Source organism: Zootoca vivipara, chromosome Z1 (genome assembly GCF_965207765.1).
Source record: "Zootoca vivipara chromosome Z1, rZooViv2.hap1.1, whole genome shotgun sequence".
Taxonomy (NCBI): domain Eukaryota; kingdom Metazoa; phylum Chordata; class Lepidosauria; order Squamata; family Lacertidae; genus Zootoca; species Zootoca vivipara.
In genome coordinates, this window is record NC_142583.1 from 44,757,187 (window position 1) to 44,775,231 (window position 18,045).

An 18,045-nucleotide genomic window follows, 5' to 3' on the forward strand; every position below is an offset into this window, starting at 1 on the left:
AGAAGTCCTGCCTAGTTGAAGGCATAGCTGGACAGAACTTGAAAGGGGGCATTTTCTATTGCTGCACTGAGATTATGGAACATGTTGCATTGTAAAGTACAGCTGGTCCCCTCTCTCAATGTTTTTCACTGGTCCTTGAAGATAATTTTATTTTAAAGGTGAAGGTAAAGGACCCCTGACAGTTAAGTCCAGTCGCGTATGACTCTGGGGTTGCGGTGCTCATCTTGCTTTACTGGCTGAGGGAGCCGGCGTTTGTCCGCAGACAGTTTTTCTGGGTCATGTGGCCAGCATGACTAAGCCACTTCTGGTGAAACCAGAGCAGCGCATGGAAACACCGTTTACCTTCCTACCAATTTATCTACTTGCACTTTGACGTGCTTTTGAACTGCTAGGAGCTGGGACCAAACAATGGGAGCTCACCCTGTCACAGGGATTCGAACCGCCAAACTTCCGATCGGCAAGCCCAAGGCTCAGTGGTTTACACCACAGCGCCACCCGTGTCCAGAGACAAATGAAAACTCAGTTTCTATGTCATGGGAAACCATAAGCCACCTTATCAGAGCCATTCTGCTCCTTTCCTGGTGCGGGAGAAACAACCACTGGTTTTAGCATTATGTCCAAACTGGAGATCAAGGCTTGTTTCAATCCAAGCAGATCATGCTCTCTAGCCAAGCTGTTTGGGGGGATGGTAGGGAGACTTGCAAATAGCTTTGTGCCTCTGGTCCCATGGTTCTTCTTGGATCTTCTACCAGGAGTCACAACAAACAACAGCCTGGGTGCAAGCCTCAACCCATGAAGGACTAACTACCTGATTGTTTTTTATTAATTTTAATTTTATAGTCAGCCACCATAAGGTACTTGGGTTGGTAGGAAGGTATAATATATTTTTCTACAAGTGTACAGGTTGAAGGCTTAGTTTTTTTTACTGGGAGGTATACTAAAGAAAATGCTGGCATCAGTACTCAAAGTCAGTCTGAAGCTATAGTACTTGTAAGTATTCCACTTACTCAACTTTAATTAATGCTCCTGTGACTTCTTGAATCTCTTGCTGTCTCTGGTCAAATTTCAGTGGCTTTAAGACAGCAAAGCTACTAGTCCACATATCTACGACATTCAATTATTACACTTCTTAAAATACAGGTCTTACTTTCATTTCCTGAAGTTTTTCCACATATACATGTTTTGGTTGGTCTTCTCCATCTTCATAAAGCCAGTTTTCTGTGTCCTCCAACATTAAAGTTATCTTTCTTGAATCCTAGAAAAAGCAGTACAAAAAAAGCCTTGCCATTTTGAATTGGTGAAAACAGAAGCTGTCTGTGTAAGAATGTACACAGCTACATACACTAATATCCAATACTGACAATGTAACAATAAAGGAAATTGAGTTTTACAGAATTTTACAGAAAAAGGAGGAAATAGCTTCAGCGCTTCAGCTATAATGGTATTAAAAACTAAACTGGAATGCTAACTGTGTCCCATGCATTATGCTAAGGTAGAGAAACAGATAGTCGAAATTGAGTTTTCCTACAATTAATCCAAGGGTATCGTGTCCTTGCTTTACCCCTCATAATTTCTGCATAAACATTAACAATCTGTGTGACTCAGCCACAGCCTGAATGACAGGACTAGGTAAAGCTAAGTAAATTAAGTGTAATGGTTAATTAGTCAAGCAATGCATGAAGGCTATAATTCAATTTAAGCTTCTCTCTGAAATATCCTGCTAATTTATTTTAGTGCTGCTGTGGTTAAAATGTAGTACACTTAAATCTATAGCCATGCAGAAAGCCACACTAATTTATTTATTTTCTATTCCAATATATATTCATCAAGTGATGTGTGACAAATGTAGCAAGAGGAAATGCAGGAAAGTCAACAAAATGGGGAAAAATGAAATTCTGAAGCTGCAGCTGAAATGCATATAGGTCAGAAACAATTTTAAATTGATAGGATTGAAAGTTAAAAGCACACCCATATATTTTGAGCTTGTTTTGGCTTCAGTATATTATTATTAAAGAACTGGAAGTGAAAATGACAGGTGGCTTTTCTCTAAAAATGAAAGATACGTTTATTGATTCTTTATTACCTCACACTTTCCCTCATATTTCAAAAATGAACATTTACGTTTTAGGTAATATGCAAATGTATTTACACTGAATCAATACATCAAATTATCTTTCTTTTAACTAATTTGTCAACTAAAAAATCAGTTTCTGCTACCCTAAAGTATACCATGTTAACTTTAGAATATGCTGTACAAATAATAATAATAATAATAATAATAATTTTTTATTTATAAAAAGGTAAAGGGACCCCTGACCATTAGGTCCAGTCGTGACCGACTCTGGGGTTGCGCGCTCATCTCGCATTATTGGCCGTGGGAGCTGGCGTACAGCTTCCAGGTCATGTGGCCAGCAAGACAAAGCCGTTTCTTGCAAACCAGAGCAGCACATGGAAACGCCGTTTACCTTCCCGCTCTAGCGGTTCCTATTTATCTACTTGCATTTTGACGTGCTTTCGAACTGCTAGGTGGGCAGGAGCTGCGACCAAGCAACGGGAGCTCACCCCGTCACAGGGATTCGAACCGCCAACCTTCTGATCAGCAAGCCCTAGGCTCAGTGGTTTAACCCACAGCTCCACCTGGGTCCCTATACCCTATATTTATTTATACCCCTGCCCTATTGAAAAAGTTTTTCTCCAATAGTCCACAAAGTAGTTGATCTGAAAGATTTGATTGACTTTTCTTCCTAAAGCATACTTCGTATGACATAAATGTTATATTCAAATTCAATGTTTTACCTGGAAATGATTATTAGAATATTTGTATATATTAATATTTGTATATATTCTAAGACATGATGTGATAATAGGAACTTCCGTTACATTACTTAGAATATAAGAAAAAGCAGTGAAAACAATGAACATACATGCTTAAGCATGCATAAGAATCTGGGTACGGTTCCTGTTAAAATTATAAGTTTCTTTTGCCTGCTATTTTATTCATTCAAGTTTCCCTGTTTGATTAGCATTGTGTACATTCATTATGTTACTACTTTTATGCAAAATGCATTTATCAAAACAGAAAGTCTTGGTGGAAAAATGTAACAGTGGGAATTTTTTAATATTCTAATATAATATAACTCCAAAATTAATTTTAAGAATTAACTTATGGGACCAGTTTAAACATTACAATCCTGTACTGTATTAGAACTTCAAAAAATGCAAGTAAAATGCTGATTTAAAGAGGTGAAAGCAAAGATCTTCAAGACCCCTGCAAGACCTATGCCAGACTAATCACCAGAACTCTCCAATGTGACAAAGACTTATGCCTTCAAAAACTTTTCACTTTGTTATCTGTGTTGTTTAATGAAAATAGGGTGAATTCAATGCTATAGTGCAGCTGCGATTTAAGGCACACTGCACTTTTCCTACACCAGCCCAGCCATCCTCCTTTTGTTTCAATATGATTTGCCAATTACACAAGATTCCTCATGTTATAAATTCACAATGATTCTTACATCTTCAGTGATGAATTTTTCATAGACACCACAGAGCTTGTCTCTTAGATCATACACATACTCTTCAACAGCATTTTTGGCATCATTTTTCTCCTTCTCCAGCTTGTCTTGCATTACCATCTTCCCCTGTAAGAAAATTTTAAGTCATTTTAAATCTTGCCAAGTACAGAGATGTTATTTTTTTTCCAAATATGATTTTGGGGATCTTCCACAACAAACCTCTTCAGAATGTGGAATCTGTTGAACTGAACCAATCACACTGTCATGTACTCTAAACTTGGTAAACTTATGAATAATTTTTTTTTACAATATTCCATCACTTAATTGTAGTAGATTTACTATTATAACTCAGTTTCTTGTAATTATTTTATTTAGAATTGAGACATCTGCTTTACAGACATGGAATAACTCTGTATCCTTACCTCATTTTCAATGTAGCAGTTAATAACGTCCTGTCCCACCTGTCTGTATAGGTTAACCTGGATAGGTAGATCAATACTCTTGATCTTTGCTTTAGTTTTGCCAGACTGAGCTGTGTCAATCTTGTCTCCTGAAGCAGTCTGCAGAATTACACATTGAAATATCTGTCAACATTCAGATTATTTGAACCTAGTGTACATAAACATGTCATATAAAGTTTTGATGCAATACAATTTTAAGATGAAAGATCCACAGGATAATATTACTGTTTAGCATCTGCAGATGCTGCAGGATTTTTTGTACAACACTTAAGTCAAGCAAGGAAGCTAGTTCAAGCAATGCTTGAATAGAAAATCCTCTTAGAAGCGCTTTAGATTAACAACCAAAGAAGAGCTAGTGCATCAGTTTCTACTGAGACTGTAGGCTATCTTAATTCTCTGTGTCACAGGATGCACTTGAAGCCTATTAGCGCTTGAATGAGTGTTTAATGCCTAGATAGCAAAGCTCATGGCTATATGTAAGTAAGTTATTGCAGGTTGATCACACAATAGTACAAGGTTATTTCCCAAACAACTTCTTGGCAGTACTGGACAAGAGCCATTCCTATTCTAAGATCTGAGGTCCTCAAACTTATCTTTGCTATTTCATACTGACCTTTCCTTCACAGCCTATATGATCAACTTCCTCATCGCCTTGATTATGCTGCTCATGTTGGTTCTTGTGATTGCCATCATCTTGATCAACTTGCATTTTAGCCTATAAAAAAGAAAAGTTTTACTTCCACACTAAACTTTACAGGAAGGTGTACTCTAGTCATCTAGAAGGCAGCTTTGTGCAATCAGACAATATATCAGTAAAAAAGCACTTTACTTAACTAGTGCTTGTTTACTTGAAGCACATAACTGTTATTCTTAGCATAATGTTTAAGGCTTCTCAAGCCTTGTTTCCTTCAACATGATAAAAGAAAAGAAAACATATTCTAGATCATGAAATTCCAAATGGTGGCGATTACTCCCGAAATACTGGAAAACAAATGAAAAAGGATAAGAAGATGGAATTGACTAACCCCAAATGAAGACAAAACTTTTCAGAACTATGGGTCCTGAATCCTTTCATATTCTATTAGATTCTGGTCGCTGCTCATTGGGGTTTAACATACTAACTAGCAGAGCCACCACTGCATCCGCATTGCTGAATGTGACAGAAGAAGGGGACAGGTGGACCTCTGTATAAACCTTGAGATGATGAGGCAATCTGGTCTAGTCACATGACAGGAGTGGGACCTGCCTGGAAACCAATGAATCCCAGGCCAACTCAGTCCCCTCCCATTTTAGGGCTTTCTGCTGGTTTCTGCCTGGCCATTTGGCACCTTCACCGAAACCAACCTCTTTCTCCTCTCCAAGGCCACTGTAAAGGAGGCTTAAACTGCTCTGCCAAATTCCTATCTATCTCATGAATACAACATTAGTGACAGTTTAGAAGTAATCTGATTTTTTTGACGTACACTGTCACAATATATCAAAGAAGCCCTAAAAATATAATATAGAAGAAACAGCATTGCAACTAGGGACTTCCTCTAGCTTACAAAAATAAAAAGCTGAGTAGAAAAATGGGAAGATTTAAACTCAGCTATAGTGGTAAGCAGGAGTACAGCAAGAAACAGATGGTGGAAAGAACCTACAGTATAGGCCCAAAACCTAGCAAACTACCACAACAAGGAGTCACAGAGGGGTACAGAAGCCTAAGAACTCAGGGATAGCAGAGCATTCATCCTGTATATGAGATTTCAATAAATAAGAAATTTAGACAAGTATTTTTTAGAGTTTACTAGTTTTGAGTGTCTATCTACACTGACACCAATAACATGCTTCATTTAATAATTAGTTTTGAAGCAGTTAACCAACCACTAGATGAGAAGTAATTTTTGCTAAAGATATTAAATTATCTCATAGAATATTAAGATGTAAATATCACAATATTAAAACCAAGTCTAGTAGTAGTCTAATTTCGAAATGCATAGCTATTGCCAAGTACTTAAGAACTTCCTTTTCTGAAAAGATTTCTTTCATTTATGTCACACTTTTCTCAGAAAAGGAACAAACTGAGGGAAAAGTATCCTTGCTATCTTAAAGCAAACTGAATACTACATATATAAACAAACCTCATCCTCAGAGTCAAGGGAGTCATCCTCAATTATGAAAGCTAATTGCTGATACGCATCACAGTAGAAACAGAAGATAATTAGTTGGTACGCCACAGAAAACAAGACTTAAGACATTAAAAATGGTTACTTTTTATTGAGTAAAGCATTTTTCTACTTAGTATTCAGGACATTTTAAATTTAAAAAACCAGGTTTTGCAGATATTCAGGTTACTTGTATGCCTCAAAGACAGACAAACACAAGCATCAACTGCTCACCTTCAGTAATAATTTGTTTTAGTAAAATGTTTAAAAACTTCCAGAATGAAATTTAAGCATTCCAAGCCAAGGAGGCACTGCAAAAATTTATAAATGGGAATCTATTTGCAGAAACTGAAGTTTAATCCAAAGTGAGCATTAGTGTGCACAGCTGGGTTATCGAGTTTATATATGTGTATTTGTTGTTGTTGTTGTTGTTGTTGTTGTTGTTGTTGTTGTTGTTGTTGTTGTTGTTGTGTGTATTTTCACTCCTGCTTCATTGGAGGAATCATTTATTTGGTAAAAGCAACATAAAAATAGAGCTACTGAAAGCAACTTGTATTAGTGCAGGTGAACTGCCTACAATTACAATTACAAGCTGCAGTTTTATGAGCAAGTATGGATACCAGAAAAGTATCAGGAGAAGTCGGAAACAGAGTTAATGGTAGACAAAGAAAACTTCAAGGGAACAGGAACTTACATAACTTTTAAATATTACTAAAAGCTAAGGGGATACTTAAGCAAGTAGATTTTTCAGTAAAAAATGTTTTAGTAAAAATTATGTTCTACTTGGAGTTGTGAGAGGATTTCTTTGTTTAACATACCAGCTCCTCTTTGCTTGGATTCTTGCAAGGCAATTCTGTGTCCATAGCAATATCGCTTGGATCACCTTCTGCCTGTTGCTTCTCTATTACAGATGCAGTAGCCACACTGAAGATACCATGGACGTTAACTCGAACTTTAACTTTCACTTTTGAATTGTCACCATCATGTTGGGGTCCAACGTTCTGAATAACAAAATGACCTGAACAATACAAAGCAGACATTGGACATTGGCTTGTAGCACCTCCATTGCTTCTGTTCCCAACAAGGACAAGATAAACTCTTGAAACAAATCTACAGCTGAAAAGAAGATGGCACAGCAGAGAGAGTGTACTCACCAACAATGCGCATTGTAGTGTGATGTACGCTATTTAACATTTCAATATTCTACAAACTCATACCAGAAGGTCTATTTTGTCTGTGTTCACTATTCAATTAAATTACTGTGGGATTATAAACACATTGAGTGACATCAGACTCAAGCTAGAGGACTTTTGCTCTTGAAATGGGTTCTGGCTTTGTATGTAGGTATTGGTTCTGTTTCTGCACAGATCAACATTTGGAACCTTCCTGAGCTAATGCAGAGGCCTGTCCTAGCCTTCAGGGCACATGCACAGAGGTGTGTAAGTCCCTGCCTTCCTGGTAAACTCCTAAGATCTCAAATGTTGATCTGCCTAGGCATACAAAAAGACCATGAAGTACTGTCTGTTACTGTGCCCTGAGACAGATGAGTCAGTCATCACATACTCCTGACAGGACCTGACCTTCTGAACTTAATGCAACTACACTGTAGAAAAGAAAAGCTTTAATTTAAAATAATACCGGTATCAAGGAATCACTATGATTGCTTAATCTAAAAGCAATGAGCCTCATGTAGGTAAGAAAAGCTGTTTCAGCTCCCAATTGTAGCTTCATCAAAGACTGGAATACTCAACGATTGCTAGGAAAAAGGAAATACACCAAGGAAGATATGCCAGAGAAGCAGAACACTTACAGATACAGGGAGAAGTCAAAATGGCCCAGAAGCAAATTAGAATCTCTATCAGCAAAATTAGGAGAAAGGAGGGAAACAGCTGCCTGGCATGATGGCCGTAAGGATGTGCCACTCTACTGCCTTACACAGCCAAACCATAACATATTAATACTGAATGGAAGCAATCCATGGAGGCCAAACTGCATTTTAAGTGGCTTCTACCTTGCAAATGACAGTGTTGTGCCTCTGCTTTGACAACTACTATATTCATGTTATTTCCCTCTGCCCACTGTAAACTCGCAGCTATCATTCCTCAGCTAAGTATTGCTAGAATTTTGCAGTACAAGTTGTTTAAAGTATCTGTTGAAACACTACTGAGCATGGAATCCAAAGAGCAACTTTGGGTACACTCAGAGCCAACCCATGGAATCTTTACTTTTAACTTTTAACTGGCAGGTACTTCTTGCCGTATCAAACTGGTTTTGAAAATTTATCCAACAGACTTGCAATGCAAGCCTGGCAAGACACTGTTCAAAAACCTGAAATCCAAAGCTCCACTAGGAATAAGGATTTGTTATGTAGTTCTTTAAATACAGAGGTCTGGATTCAAAGGGAGAGAAATACAGTCTTAAGTAAATGAAGCAGAAAAGCTAAACATTAAATATATTCAAGGACAAAGTGTAAATGAAAGCATTGTACACGAGGAGTGGATTCAAAGATTGATTCTGAGACTAACCATTTCTTAATTTTGTTACACTAGTATTTGAGTTTTTGAAACAATGGTTCCTTTTCAGAGTTAGAACATACTGTAATGCCATGCTCAAGAAGTAAAGAAACATGTTACCTATTCTTGTATCAGGATAAGGAATGTCATGTGGATGGGTGTAAAATGCTTCCAGCTCAAAAGGCTCCTTCTTGTGGAATGTAATAACTTTTGAGAATGGAGCAGCGTGGTTTTTGCTGAACACTTCACATTCACTACAAAAAATAAAATAATCTTTATACACCATAGGAAAGTTTGTACACCATACAAAAGTTACTACAACAATAAAATGTCAGGCATTTCAGAGTTTCGTTCATGAGTTTCGGAAGTGCAGGTATTTTTATTTGCAGGCATTTTTATTTCCATGTGTTGACTCAAACTTAAAGAATCTATAATTCAACTATATCATTTTCCCAGTTCTCCTGTATATTAAGAGTTTGTGGAAAGAAAGAAGAACAAATGTTTTAGGAAAGAGGAGAAGAGGAGGAGTTTGGATTTGATATCCCGCTTTATCACTACCCGAAAGAGTCTCAAAGCGGCTAACAATCTCCTTTCCCCTCCTCCCCCACAACAGACACCCTGTGAGGTGGGTGGGGCTGAGAGACTTCAGAGAAGTGTGACTAGCCCAAGGTCACCCAGCAGCTGCATGTGGAGGAGCGGAGACACGAACCCGGTTCCCCAGATTAGGAGTCTACCGCTCTTAATCACTACACCACACTGGCTCTCAAGTCCTTGGTAGCTGACCAAAATTTGTTGTCACTACCAACTTTACCTAGAAGGTCAGGATCTCATCTTAGATATCATATTGAGATTTGGAGATGCTTGTGGTACATCTCCAATGTCCAGCACAAGGTTAAGGAAGGACAAGTCCCAATTCTCCTCCTGAGTTTGGAACCAAGAAGAAAAGACGCTTGGGGTGCTCTCTTCCCAGTGATGCTAAGCTTCAGGGGTGCTCCAGGTACCTCTGATGCCCAGTACGGCTGCATTTCCCCGTGCTCCTCTTCCCCACTATGAGTACATCTCATAAGAATAAAACTAGGGGATGACTCTTTATGTCATCATGAGTTTTGGAGGTGCTCACACTACAAGAGAGAGGAATGCTTGCCAAGGTGAATGTGGCAAATGAATCTGCATGATGTGCTCCTGTGCTAGTTTCCTTCCCTAGTAAGCTGGAGGTTAAAAAGATCCCTAGTTATCTGGATAGCATAGGTCACACAAATGTTTTCCGGCATGTGTTAGCTATCCAGCTTACCATGAAAGGACACAAGACCATGTTATCAAGCAAAACAGGAAGAAAGAAAAGCTATTCATGGGAATGTCTAAAGTGAATGTGTAACTCTGCTTTGCTTACATCCAATGCACATTTATAGAAATTTTACTGTATTAAAAATAGCAAATCTAACTCATCTATTTACTGACCCTTTGACACACTATCTATTTGGAACATTGCTCAAATTCTTACCCTGTCCCTTCCTCATAAGATGACTGCCACCTCAGAGTAATTGAGTACGGAACAACATCTGTGATGGAAAACTCACGGACTTTAAATGCTGGAGAAAGAATTGCACACTAGGAAAAAAGATAAAATATCACTAAGTCTTGTGATTATCACATATTTGCCTTGTGTCTGGTTTTATGACCAGTCGTATACATTTAATTTCACTAAGTAATGATTTTCATGAAGACTTATTACAGTAGCCACCAGCACAAAAAGGATATGCAATGAACAAGAGAAAGAACTAGTGTATTTCAGCCCGTTCAATAACGGGCGCTAGAACATCCCGGGGTTCGGAGAAGCGCTTGCGCAGCGCTTCTCCGAACCCTGGGACCTGTCCTTGCTGTCGGCGGCAGGGGGACAGGAACGAAGGAGGAGAAAGCAGCCCTTTATCCTCCTTCCTTCCTTCCTCTCCCCCCGCCGCCGACAGCCCTTTCTGTCGGCGGTGAGGGGAGAGGAACGAACGGAGAGAAAGCAGCCCTTTCTCTCCGTTCGTTCCTCTCCCCCCCACCGCCGACAGAAAGCACAGATCCCGGGGTTGCTGGCTCTGTTGGGTGGGGGAAGGGAGAAGCAATCCGATACTCTGCTTCTCTCTCTCCCCGCCTGACAGAGCCAAATGCCAGCTCTGTTGGGCGGGGGGAGGGAGAAGCCGAAGACCGATCGGATCTTCTGCTTCTCCCTCCCCCCCACCCGACAGAGCCGGCAACCCCGCAGCGGGGGCTTTTCGCCGTTTGCCTTCCCCCCAGGGGGAGGCAAATGGCGAAAACCCCCGCCGCGCCATACTTCGACTCCGGGACTGGCTTGGCGGTGGCGGGAAGAAATTCCTCCCCCTTTTCCCACTGCCGCCAAGCCATTCCCCCAGCTGAATTGCCCGCTGCCGCTTCGACTTCCTCGGCTACGGCAAGCAGGCAGACAGCTCGCCTGCTTGCCTTCGCCGAGGAAGTGCTGTCCGATGCTGGCGGTGCGTGGCAAGGCGGCAGGGGGGAGGAGCACATGTCTCCCCCGCCGCCTCGCAGCGCACCTCCAGCATGAGACGGGGCTTCGGAGCGGCGGTTGGCGGAGCGGCGGTTGTCTCTGCCTCCAATCCCTGTGTCCCTGGGGCACATGCGCAGTAACCCAGGGACACACGGAATCTGGACGCAGAGACACAGGGACTTTATTATATAGGATGGTAACTCTCTTCCCCCCAAAAAAGTATATAGCTTTCAAAAAGAACTCAAAATTGAAATTACTACAAAAAAATAACGTGAACAATTAAAATATGGCATTATACAAGTACCTTGCAATTTTCACTATGATTGCCTGGTCCAAATCTCACTATAATTATAGCATGTCTCATTGAGGTCAAATTACCAATCCCAGAAATATTAAGTAACATTGCTGACAAATGAAATATTTCTAGTTACAGGTAGGTAGCCGTAGTCGAAACAAAATAAAAAAAATTCCTTCCAGTAGCACCTTAGAGACCAACTAAGTTTGCTTTTGGTATGAGCTTTCGTGTGTATGGAAGGAATTTTGTGTGTATGGAAGGATTTTTTTATAATGAAATATTGTTAAGTAAACTTACCTGCAATGCACAGCCTCTTGCAACAGCTTCATCTGCATTAAGTGTGGTACTTATCTCTTTGCAGAAAAATTTACAAATCTGCTCCTTCACTGCTGGAATTCGAGTTGCTCCACCTACTATTTCTATACTGTAAATATCTTCACGCTGCAGTTCTAGTAGACACATAAGCAGACAATTTACTTCCTTAGTTAGAGAAGATACTGCAGTTTTTGATACTGGAACTCTGTGCCTGGGGGGGGGGAATACTTAGGGAGAGGAACGACATGTCCCTTTTGCTGTTAAAACTGGGACTCCACGCCATGACTGTATACATGACTGGGGCAAATATTTCTTTATTAGAGATTGCCACTGCTGCTCACATTGCTTGCCAACTCAGCCTACCTACCCTGCACTGCCAACCCCTCCCTTTACATCTAACCCAAACTCCTTCAACCTCCCATCCATTTGACAAACCTCGCCCCCCCCATGTTTGCCCCGAACTCTCCCATCACCTCACGTGTTGGGCCAGCAACATGTTGGGGCAGCCCCATTGTCATTATGGCAGCCATGAAGTTCTGAGCCACCCCAGTCTGCTTGGCATGGATGTTGAAGTCTCCCAAAGCCAGAAATCTGGGGGTCTTCAACACCACCTCTGAAACTAGCTGTCAGCTCAGGCAGGGAGACTGTTGGGCAGCGAGGTGGGCAGTAATCCAGCAGAATCCCTAATCTGTCCTGATTGCCCAATGCCAGGAACACTCCAGTGGTATATAAATTTTAAAAATAAATAATGTAGTAATAAATACTGGTCAGACTGGAAAACAAGAATTTTAGCTTGAAGACAAGCAGAATACAGGTATTCATAATAAGATGAAGCAATTTTCACTTACTTGCTTGTTCCATCACTGCTCTCAAAGGAGGTTCTACTCTGGCCAGAAGCGATGCACACAACTGTTCAAACTGAGCTCTGTTTAAAAGGGAGGAATCCATTAAGTATCATGGACAGAAATGACTACTTTTTTTATTTAAGCCTTATACAAAACTGAACATAATACCTGTTCATCTTACTAGAGACATCAATGTCATTCATGAAGCATTCTATGTTCATGGGAAGATCAGAGGCATTGGCACTCATAAGCTTCTTCAGTTTTTCACATTCCTGATACAGACGCAGCAGTGCTCGAGGATTGTCCTTCACGTTTAGTTTATACTTTGATCTGAACTCCTCACAGAAGTAATCTACCAAAGCCTCATCAAAGTTTCTACCACCCAAAAATGGGTCAAATGTAGCAGCCAGTACCTGTGAAGTTAAAGACGCAGCATGACAGTGGTAAGGAAAGGAAGTTATTTAACACTTCTTAATACTGTCCTTCATACCACCACCTTTTAGGGCGGTTTAAAACACATATGAGTTGCATCAAATGCTGTGCGAGTGAAGTCCTTCTTGCACCATGTGACTTCTATTCCCTCTAGTCTATTCCCTCTGTGTAACGCCAAATCTGCTCCAAAGGGTCCCCCAACCCTCTGGAGCAGGTTGATTGTGGGGTGGGGATGGAAGGTACAGGAGAGGAAGTTGTGTTACACCCAGAGCAGTCTGTTGCACAACTGGAGCTGCAGCATTGAATAAGGACTGTAAATACCAATACAATGAAACAGGGTGGATTTGATTTAAATCACTAGTCAGTAAGGCTTGATTTAAATCATAGTTTTCTACATAAAGACTAATTCTTGCTGGTATAACTTTAATATGCAAGTAGATGAAGATTTTTAGAATAACAACTTTTCCTATTAGTTTTTTTTATCCCCAGTTTAATAGGTTAATCATTCATATTTGGACAACTTTACTGTTGTACTTAGGAAGGAGAAAAATAATCATTGCCTTAACAATAACAATTTAAATAGATTTATTCAACTGAAACAATAACATTACAGCATATGTTATTTGCTTAAACAAACATCCATGTTTGTTAACTAATTTGGCTAAACAAAAACAATATATATATATTTTAAGAAACTTAGACTGTCAGCCCAGCCTACACATGAAAAACTTAAATACTGTCCACTCCAAACAATCAGAAAAATATTGTTTCTATTCTATTCACTGAACTTCTTGAAACTTAGCACTGAAGGGGTTGTTTCTGTATTCATAGGTTTGTAGAACAATAGGATTAAGGTCTTTTTCTCAACTCTGTTCATGTTATAACATTTTTGCTGTGAAGAAGAGGCATGTGATCTTTGTTGAGTCAAATTCAGTTTTGAGAACTGCAAAAGTAAACCAAGCATCTGTGATAATATCTTGTAGGCAGAGAAACTGCCCAATAATCTTACCTCTTAAACATTGTGAATGGATTAATGGCATTTATTTACCCCAAAAATTAAACATATACAACCTTAAAAAACTAATCTTTATTTCATGATGGAATAACCTTTGGATGGTAATATATTTTCCTCAAAAAGCAATTTATTTTTAAAAAATCCGATTTAAATCAAAAAAATCGATTTAAATTAAAAAATCCGATTTTTTGATATATATTTTTAAAAAATCATTGATTTTTATCCATCCTGCAATAAAAACAGTCCATTAAAATCTAATACATACAGTAAAAACAGCAAGAACCACAGTAGCCAGACAATTCTCAAAGGCTTGGGCTCAATGACCAGCAAAGAACCCAGTTGAATAAATATTTTAGGAGGTGCCAAAAATGTTAAGTTTATGCCTGCCAGGAAGTTAGTACCATGCACTAAATTTAATGCAATGCTTACTATAAACATCTTTTAGTAGCAGTCCAATAAATGTTAACTGTTTTGCAAAGATGGCAGAGATCAAAGCTACAATTTGGTTCTAAACCTCTTAAACCAAACAGTTTGTATCCATGGATAAAGAAACAGATAGTTGATATTTCAGCTTCTGCTGCCTTCATGGAAGTTGGATCAAACGTGTATGAATCTCTTTGTGGCTTTAAGATTTAGTCTTCACCATCCTTTGCCAAAAAGCTGCAGTAATAAGACATAAATGGTGTCTCTGTGTGGTTATGGAATGAACTTATGGTTTGTGCAATGGGACTTCACCTTTTCCCTGTTCCTGTAGCCCCCTGTGCATCCCTAAAATTTAAGGAGGTGTGAGGGAACAGGAGAGAAGTCCTGTCGCATAAGTGAAAGTTGACTTGCATGCTGGATTTTGCCCAATATATTGACATTTCAAACTGCTTTTGCTCACTTATTTTCTAGTAAGTTTTGAAGATGCTTATTACTCTAATACGAGTATTTTAATGTCTAAAATGTTTACTAATACAGTACACTTAACTATTTATAAGCTAGGGACAACTTATTCAGCTACATAAAGAGTGAAATACATTCAAGTTAGATACCAACCCTCTAAAGCAGGGTGGTAAAAGTATTTTAATCTAGGGCTGCATTCCTTTGTGGGTAATCTGTTGGGAGTCACATGTCAGCAGTGTTCACAGTCTGAGCAAGTGTTGGCATAGTTTATGGCATGGATAGCTTTCCCTCCCTGCCCCAGCCAATGTGGTATGATAGGATTCAAAACCAACATTTGCACCTGAATAAGAGGGGATGGACATGTTTTGACTGCCACAAAGAAATACGAGGATGGGTAGATGGTTTATATCCTGATGCACTGGTACTAAGGACAGGATTTGGGGGAAATGTTATACAGCCTCCTTCAGAAAAGAAGTTTTTGTTACTGTCATGCCACAATAACAAAAAAAACTAGGTTAGGATGAAGTAGTAGGCAAAATCATATTTCTTTATATGCATTTCAGAAAGGATTGCCTGATCTAAAGGAATGGTCACAATACCAGACACTGATTTGCAGCAGCAAATTACAGCATATGAATTACTAGTAACACTGATAATTTCCTACACTTCTTTACTTTTCTGAATCACATGCCAATTCAATATTTTACCTTTAATTTTCCTTTGTTAAAAGCACAAACAGAAATTTGGTATGCAGAGTGTCCCATATCAACAAAAACCACATTCCTTGGTCTCTCCTCTGGGGTTGGTAGATCCTGTTTATAAATTCCATAGGCCAGTGCAACTGCAAGATAGTAAAGATTTTTTTTGTGTGTGAAACTTAAGTAGCATTAATACTATTATGAAATCCATTATAAAATTATGAAAAAACTAAAAAGGCATTATATATCTCCAGGCTCTTCCAAGAAGTCTGCTTTACTTGCATTAGAATAATCTATTATCCTCTGTAACAGAAAAAGGGGCTGTATTCAGTATTATTTGTGTGGAGTTCTGTTTCCTGCTCTCAGCATACCCTCAAAATCTTCTCCGAACCTTTGGACAGAGGAAGGGAAAGCTTCATTGTGCAAGCAGGTATCTGTTGTGCTAGCAGAACAGCAGCACTGGATAAACCATTTTATATCTAAATACAATCAGTGTATGAATTATCCAATTATGGTGTTTTGCACTTGATTTAAAACATGCAAAGACAGAAAGAGCAAACAATTCAGTGTATGCTCCTATATTCCAATGTCCTGCTAGAATCAAAAGGTTAGGTGACCAGTGAAGCCAGAATCTTCACATGATCAGCAATTTTGTCAAGCTATTATTATTAAAACAGACTGAATGTGTTATCAATAGTTTTGTGATGGTAACTGTAACAACTTAGAAAGTTTTGTGTATCAAGATCTATACAAAAGTAAATGCAAGTATTTAAGTGGCATTTTGGATACTGCAAAATTAAAAGCCATCATGAAGTGAAATTTTAAACACTCATCTTCAAAATGTTTTGATTAAAAACGTGTAAGGAGTTAAATGAGAAATCTCAGAGTAAGATTAAAAACTATGATGGATTTGCATATACATTGCCTTAATCTCCCACCTCTACTATAGGATAGTTTACTTGTAAACAGGCTGCCCTAGGGGGTCATGATACAGTGCACCATTTCAGCAATTGCTGTGGTTTACATCTTGACACTCAATGTAAATTTGATTATAAACTAAGCCATATGCTATATAGTAATAATCAAAGCCACAAGTTTACCTGCTGTAGTTTCATTCATTAACCTCAGGCAGTTTAAACCTGCTACTTGCGCAGCTGCCATTACTGACCTTCTTTCAGCATCAGTAAAGAAACTTGGGATCTGTTGAAAAAATGTTTTATTAGCTTCACTGCATTCCTTTTTTGCTAATGAATTTCACACAAGGCATATTCCAAACATCTTTTTGCACTGTAAAACTCAAAAATACTCAATTTAAGCAGATATGTCTATTAATGCATAATACTTTAATAGTTCAATTCACATTCCGATTAAGTAGAAATTCTGAAATCACTACAGTTTTTAGGTTTTCAGCATTAGTAAGTACAGGAAGACTGGTCCTTATCCTGAAAAACCTATCCATATCCAGCACAAGGGAGACAAAAGAAGGACAAGACAATAGGTGTAAATAGGGAAAGAATATCCATTTATTTCAGTTGCATACATTCAAGTTTAGGGTATAGAGACATTTGGTGTGTGCCAAAAGCCTAATGAAATATGGGTTTTGAATTTCAAGGTAGCTTAACTGAGGTGTTTGGGAAGCAGTTCAAGGTATAAAGAGCTGAGGAAGGAAGAGTCCTTTGTACTACAGAGGGTGATGGAGCTTAAAGAGTACAGAACACAGAGGTGCATCAGGATATTAGAATGCAGAAATATAGAGGGAGGGACAAGGATGTGAAGGGCTTTGATAGAAGGGACATGGAATGGGCAGAAAAAGTAAGGACTTAAGAAAAAGAGTCACAGAAGGAGTGACAAGAGAATAATGGCAGCAAAGTGCTGGATAGAAGTCTTTTTGATGGTGCTCATGCTGATGTTATGTTATGACTATGCATGGAAATTTATTAAAGGGATCAAGTTTGTTTCTTTAATATTTCTGTTCAAACTGAATCTAGATTCCAAATAAAATTTACTACCAAGCCAAGTTCAAGGTTATTGTATTAAATTACAAATTAGGTCCAGAGTAGCTCAGGGACTGCCTGAACCCTTACACCCCAGCTTTATCATTGAGAACATCTACAGGAGTGTTGTTGGATGTTTTTCCAGTTGGTGAGGCTCATTTGACAACAACAAAAAAATCAAGCCTTTAATGTTAGCCTATACATTCCTTTACGTTCTTTCTACCCAAGTAATAATCTAGTCAAATATAACACAAAGTGACAAGAGTGTTGTAATCTAATAGTGATATGTGCAGAAGTGATATATTATGGAAGGTAACTAGCTGGCCCTGCCACGCGTTGCCGTGGCTAATCCCTGTGACTGCCACTACCCTGTGTCGATTCATGATGTATCCCGCCCCCTCCTCCCCCCACTCCTGGGTTTTCC

The 18,045-nt window shown here is 38.9% G+C and overlaps 1 protein-coding gene across 1 annotated transcript in view; it reads right to left on the reverse strand.

The window, feature by feature from the left end:
- HSPA4L (heat shock protein family A (Hsp70) member 4 like) overlaps positions 1 to 18,045 on the reverse strand; it is a 38,762-nt gene that overhangs the window by 8,789 nt on the left and 11,928 nt on the right. The window contains exons 5-16 of the mRNA XM_035111843.3: positions 16,728 to 16,827; positions 15,637 to 15,770; positions 12,766 to 13,010; positions 12,601 to 12,677; positions 11,735 to 11,886; positions 10,135 to 10,241; positions 8,754 to 8,887; positions 6,939 to 7,138; positions 4,590 to 4,691; positions 3,938 to 4,075; positions 3,516 to 3,641; positions 1,148 to 1,255 (exon numbers count right to left, since the gene is read on the reverse strand). Coding sequence (XP_034967734.1) covers positions 1,148 to 1,255; positions 3,516 to 3,641; positions 3,938 to 4,075; positions 4,590 to 4,691; positions 6,939 to 7,138; positions 8,754 to 8,887; positions 10,135 to 10,241; positions 11,735 to 11,886; positions 12,601 to 12,677; positions 12,766 to 13,010; positions 15,637 to 15,770; positions 16,728 to 16,827 — 1,623 coding nt within the window. The remainder of the gene's footprint in view (positions 1 to 1,147; positions 1,256 to 3,515; positions 3,642 to 3,937; positions 4,076 to 4,589; positions 4,692 to 6,938; positions 7,139 to 8,753; positions 8,888 to 10,134; positions 10,242 to 11,734; positions 11,887 to 12,600; positions 12,678 to 12,765; positions 13,011 to 15,636; positions 15,771 to 16,727; positions 16,828 to 18,045) is intronic.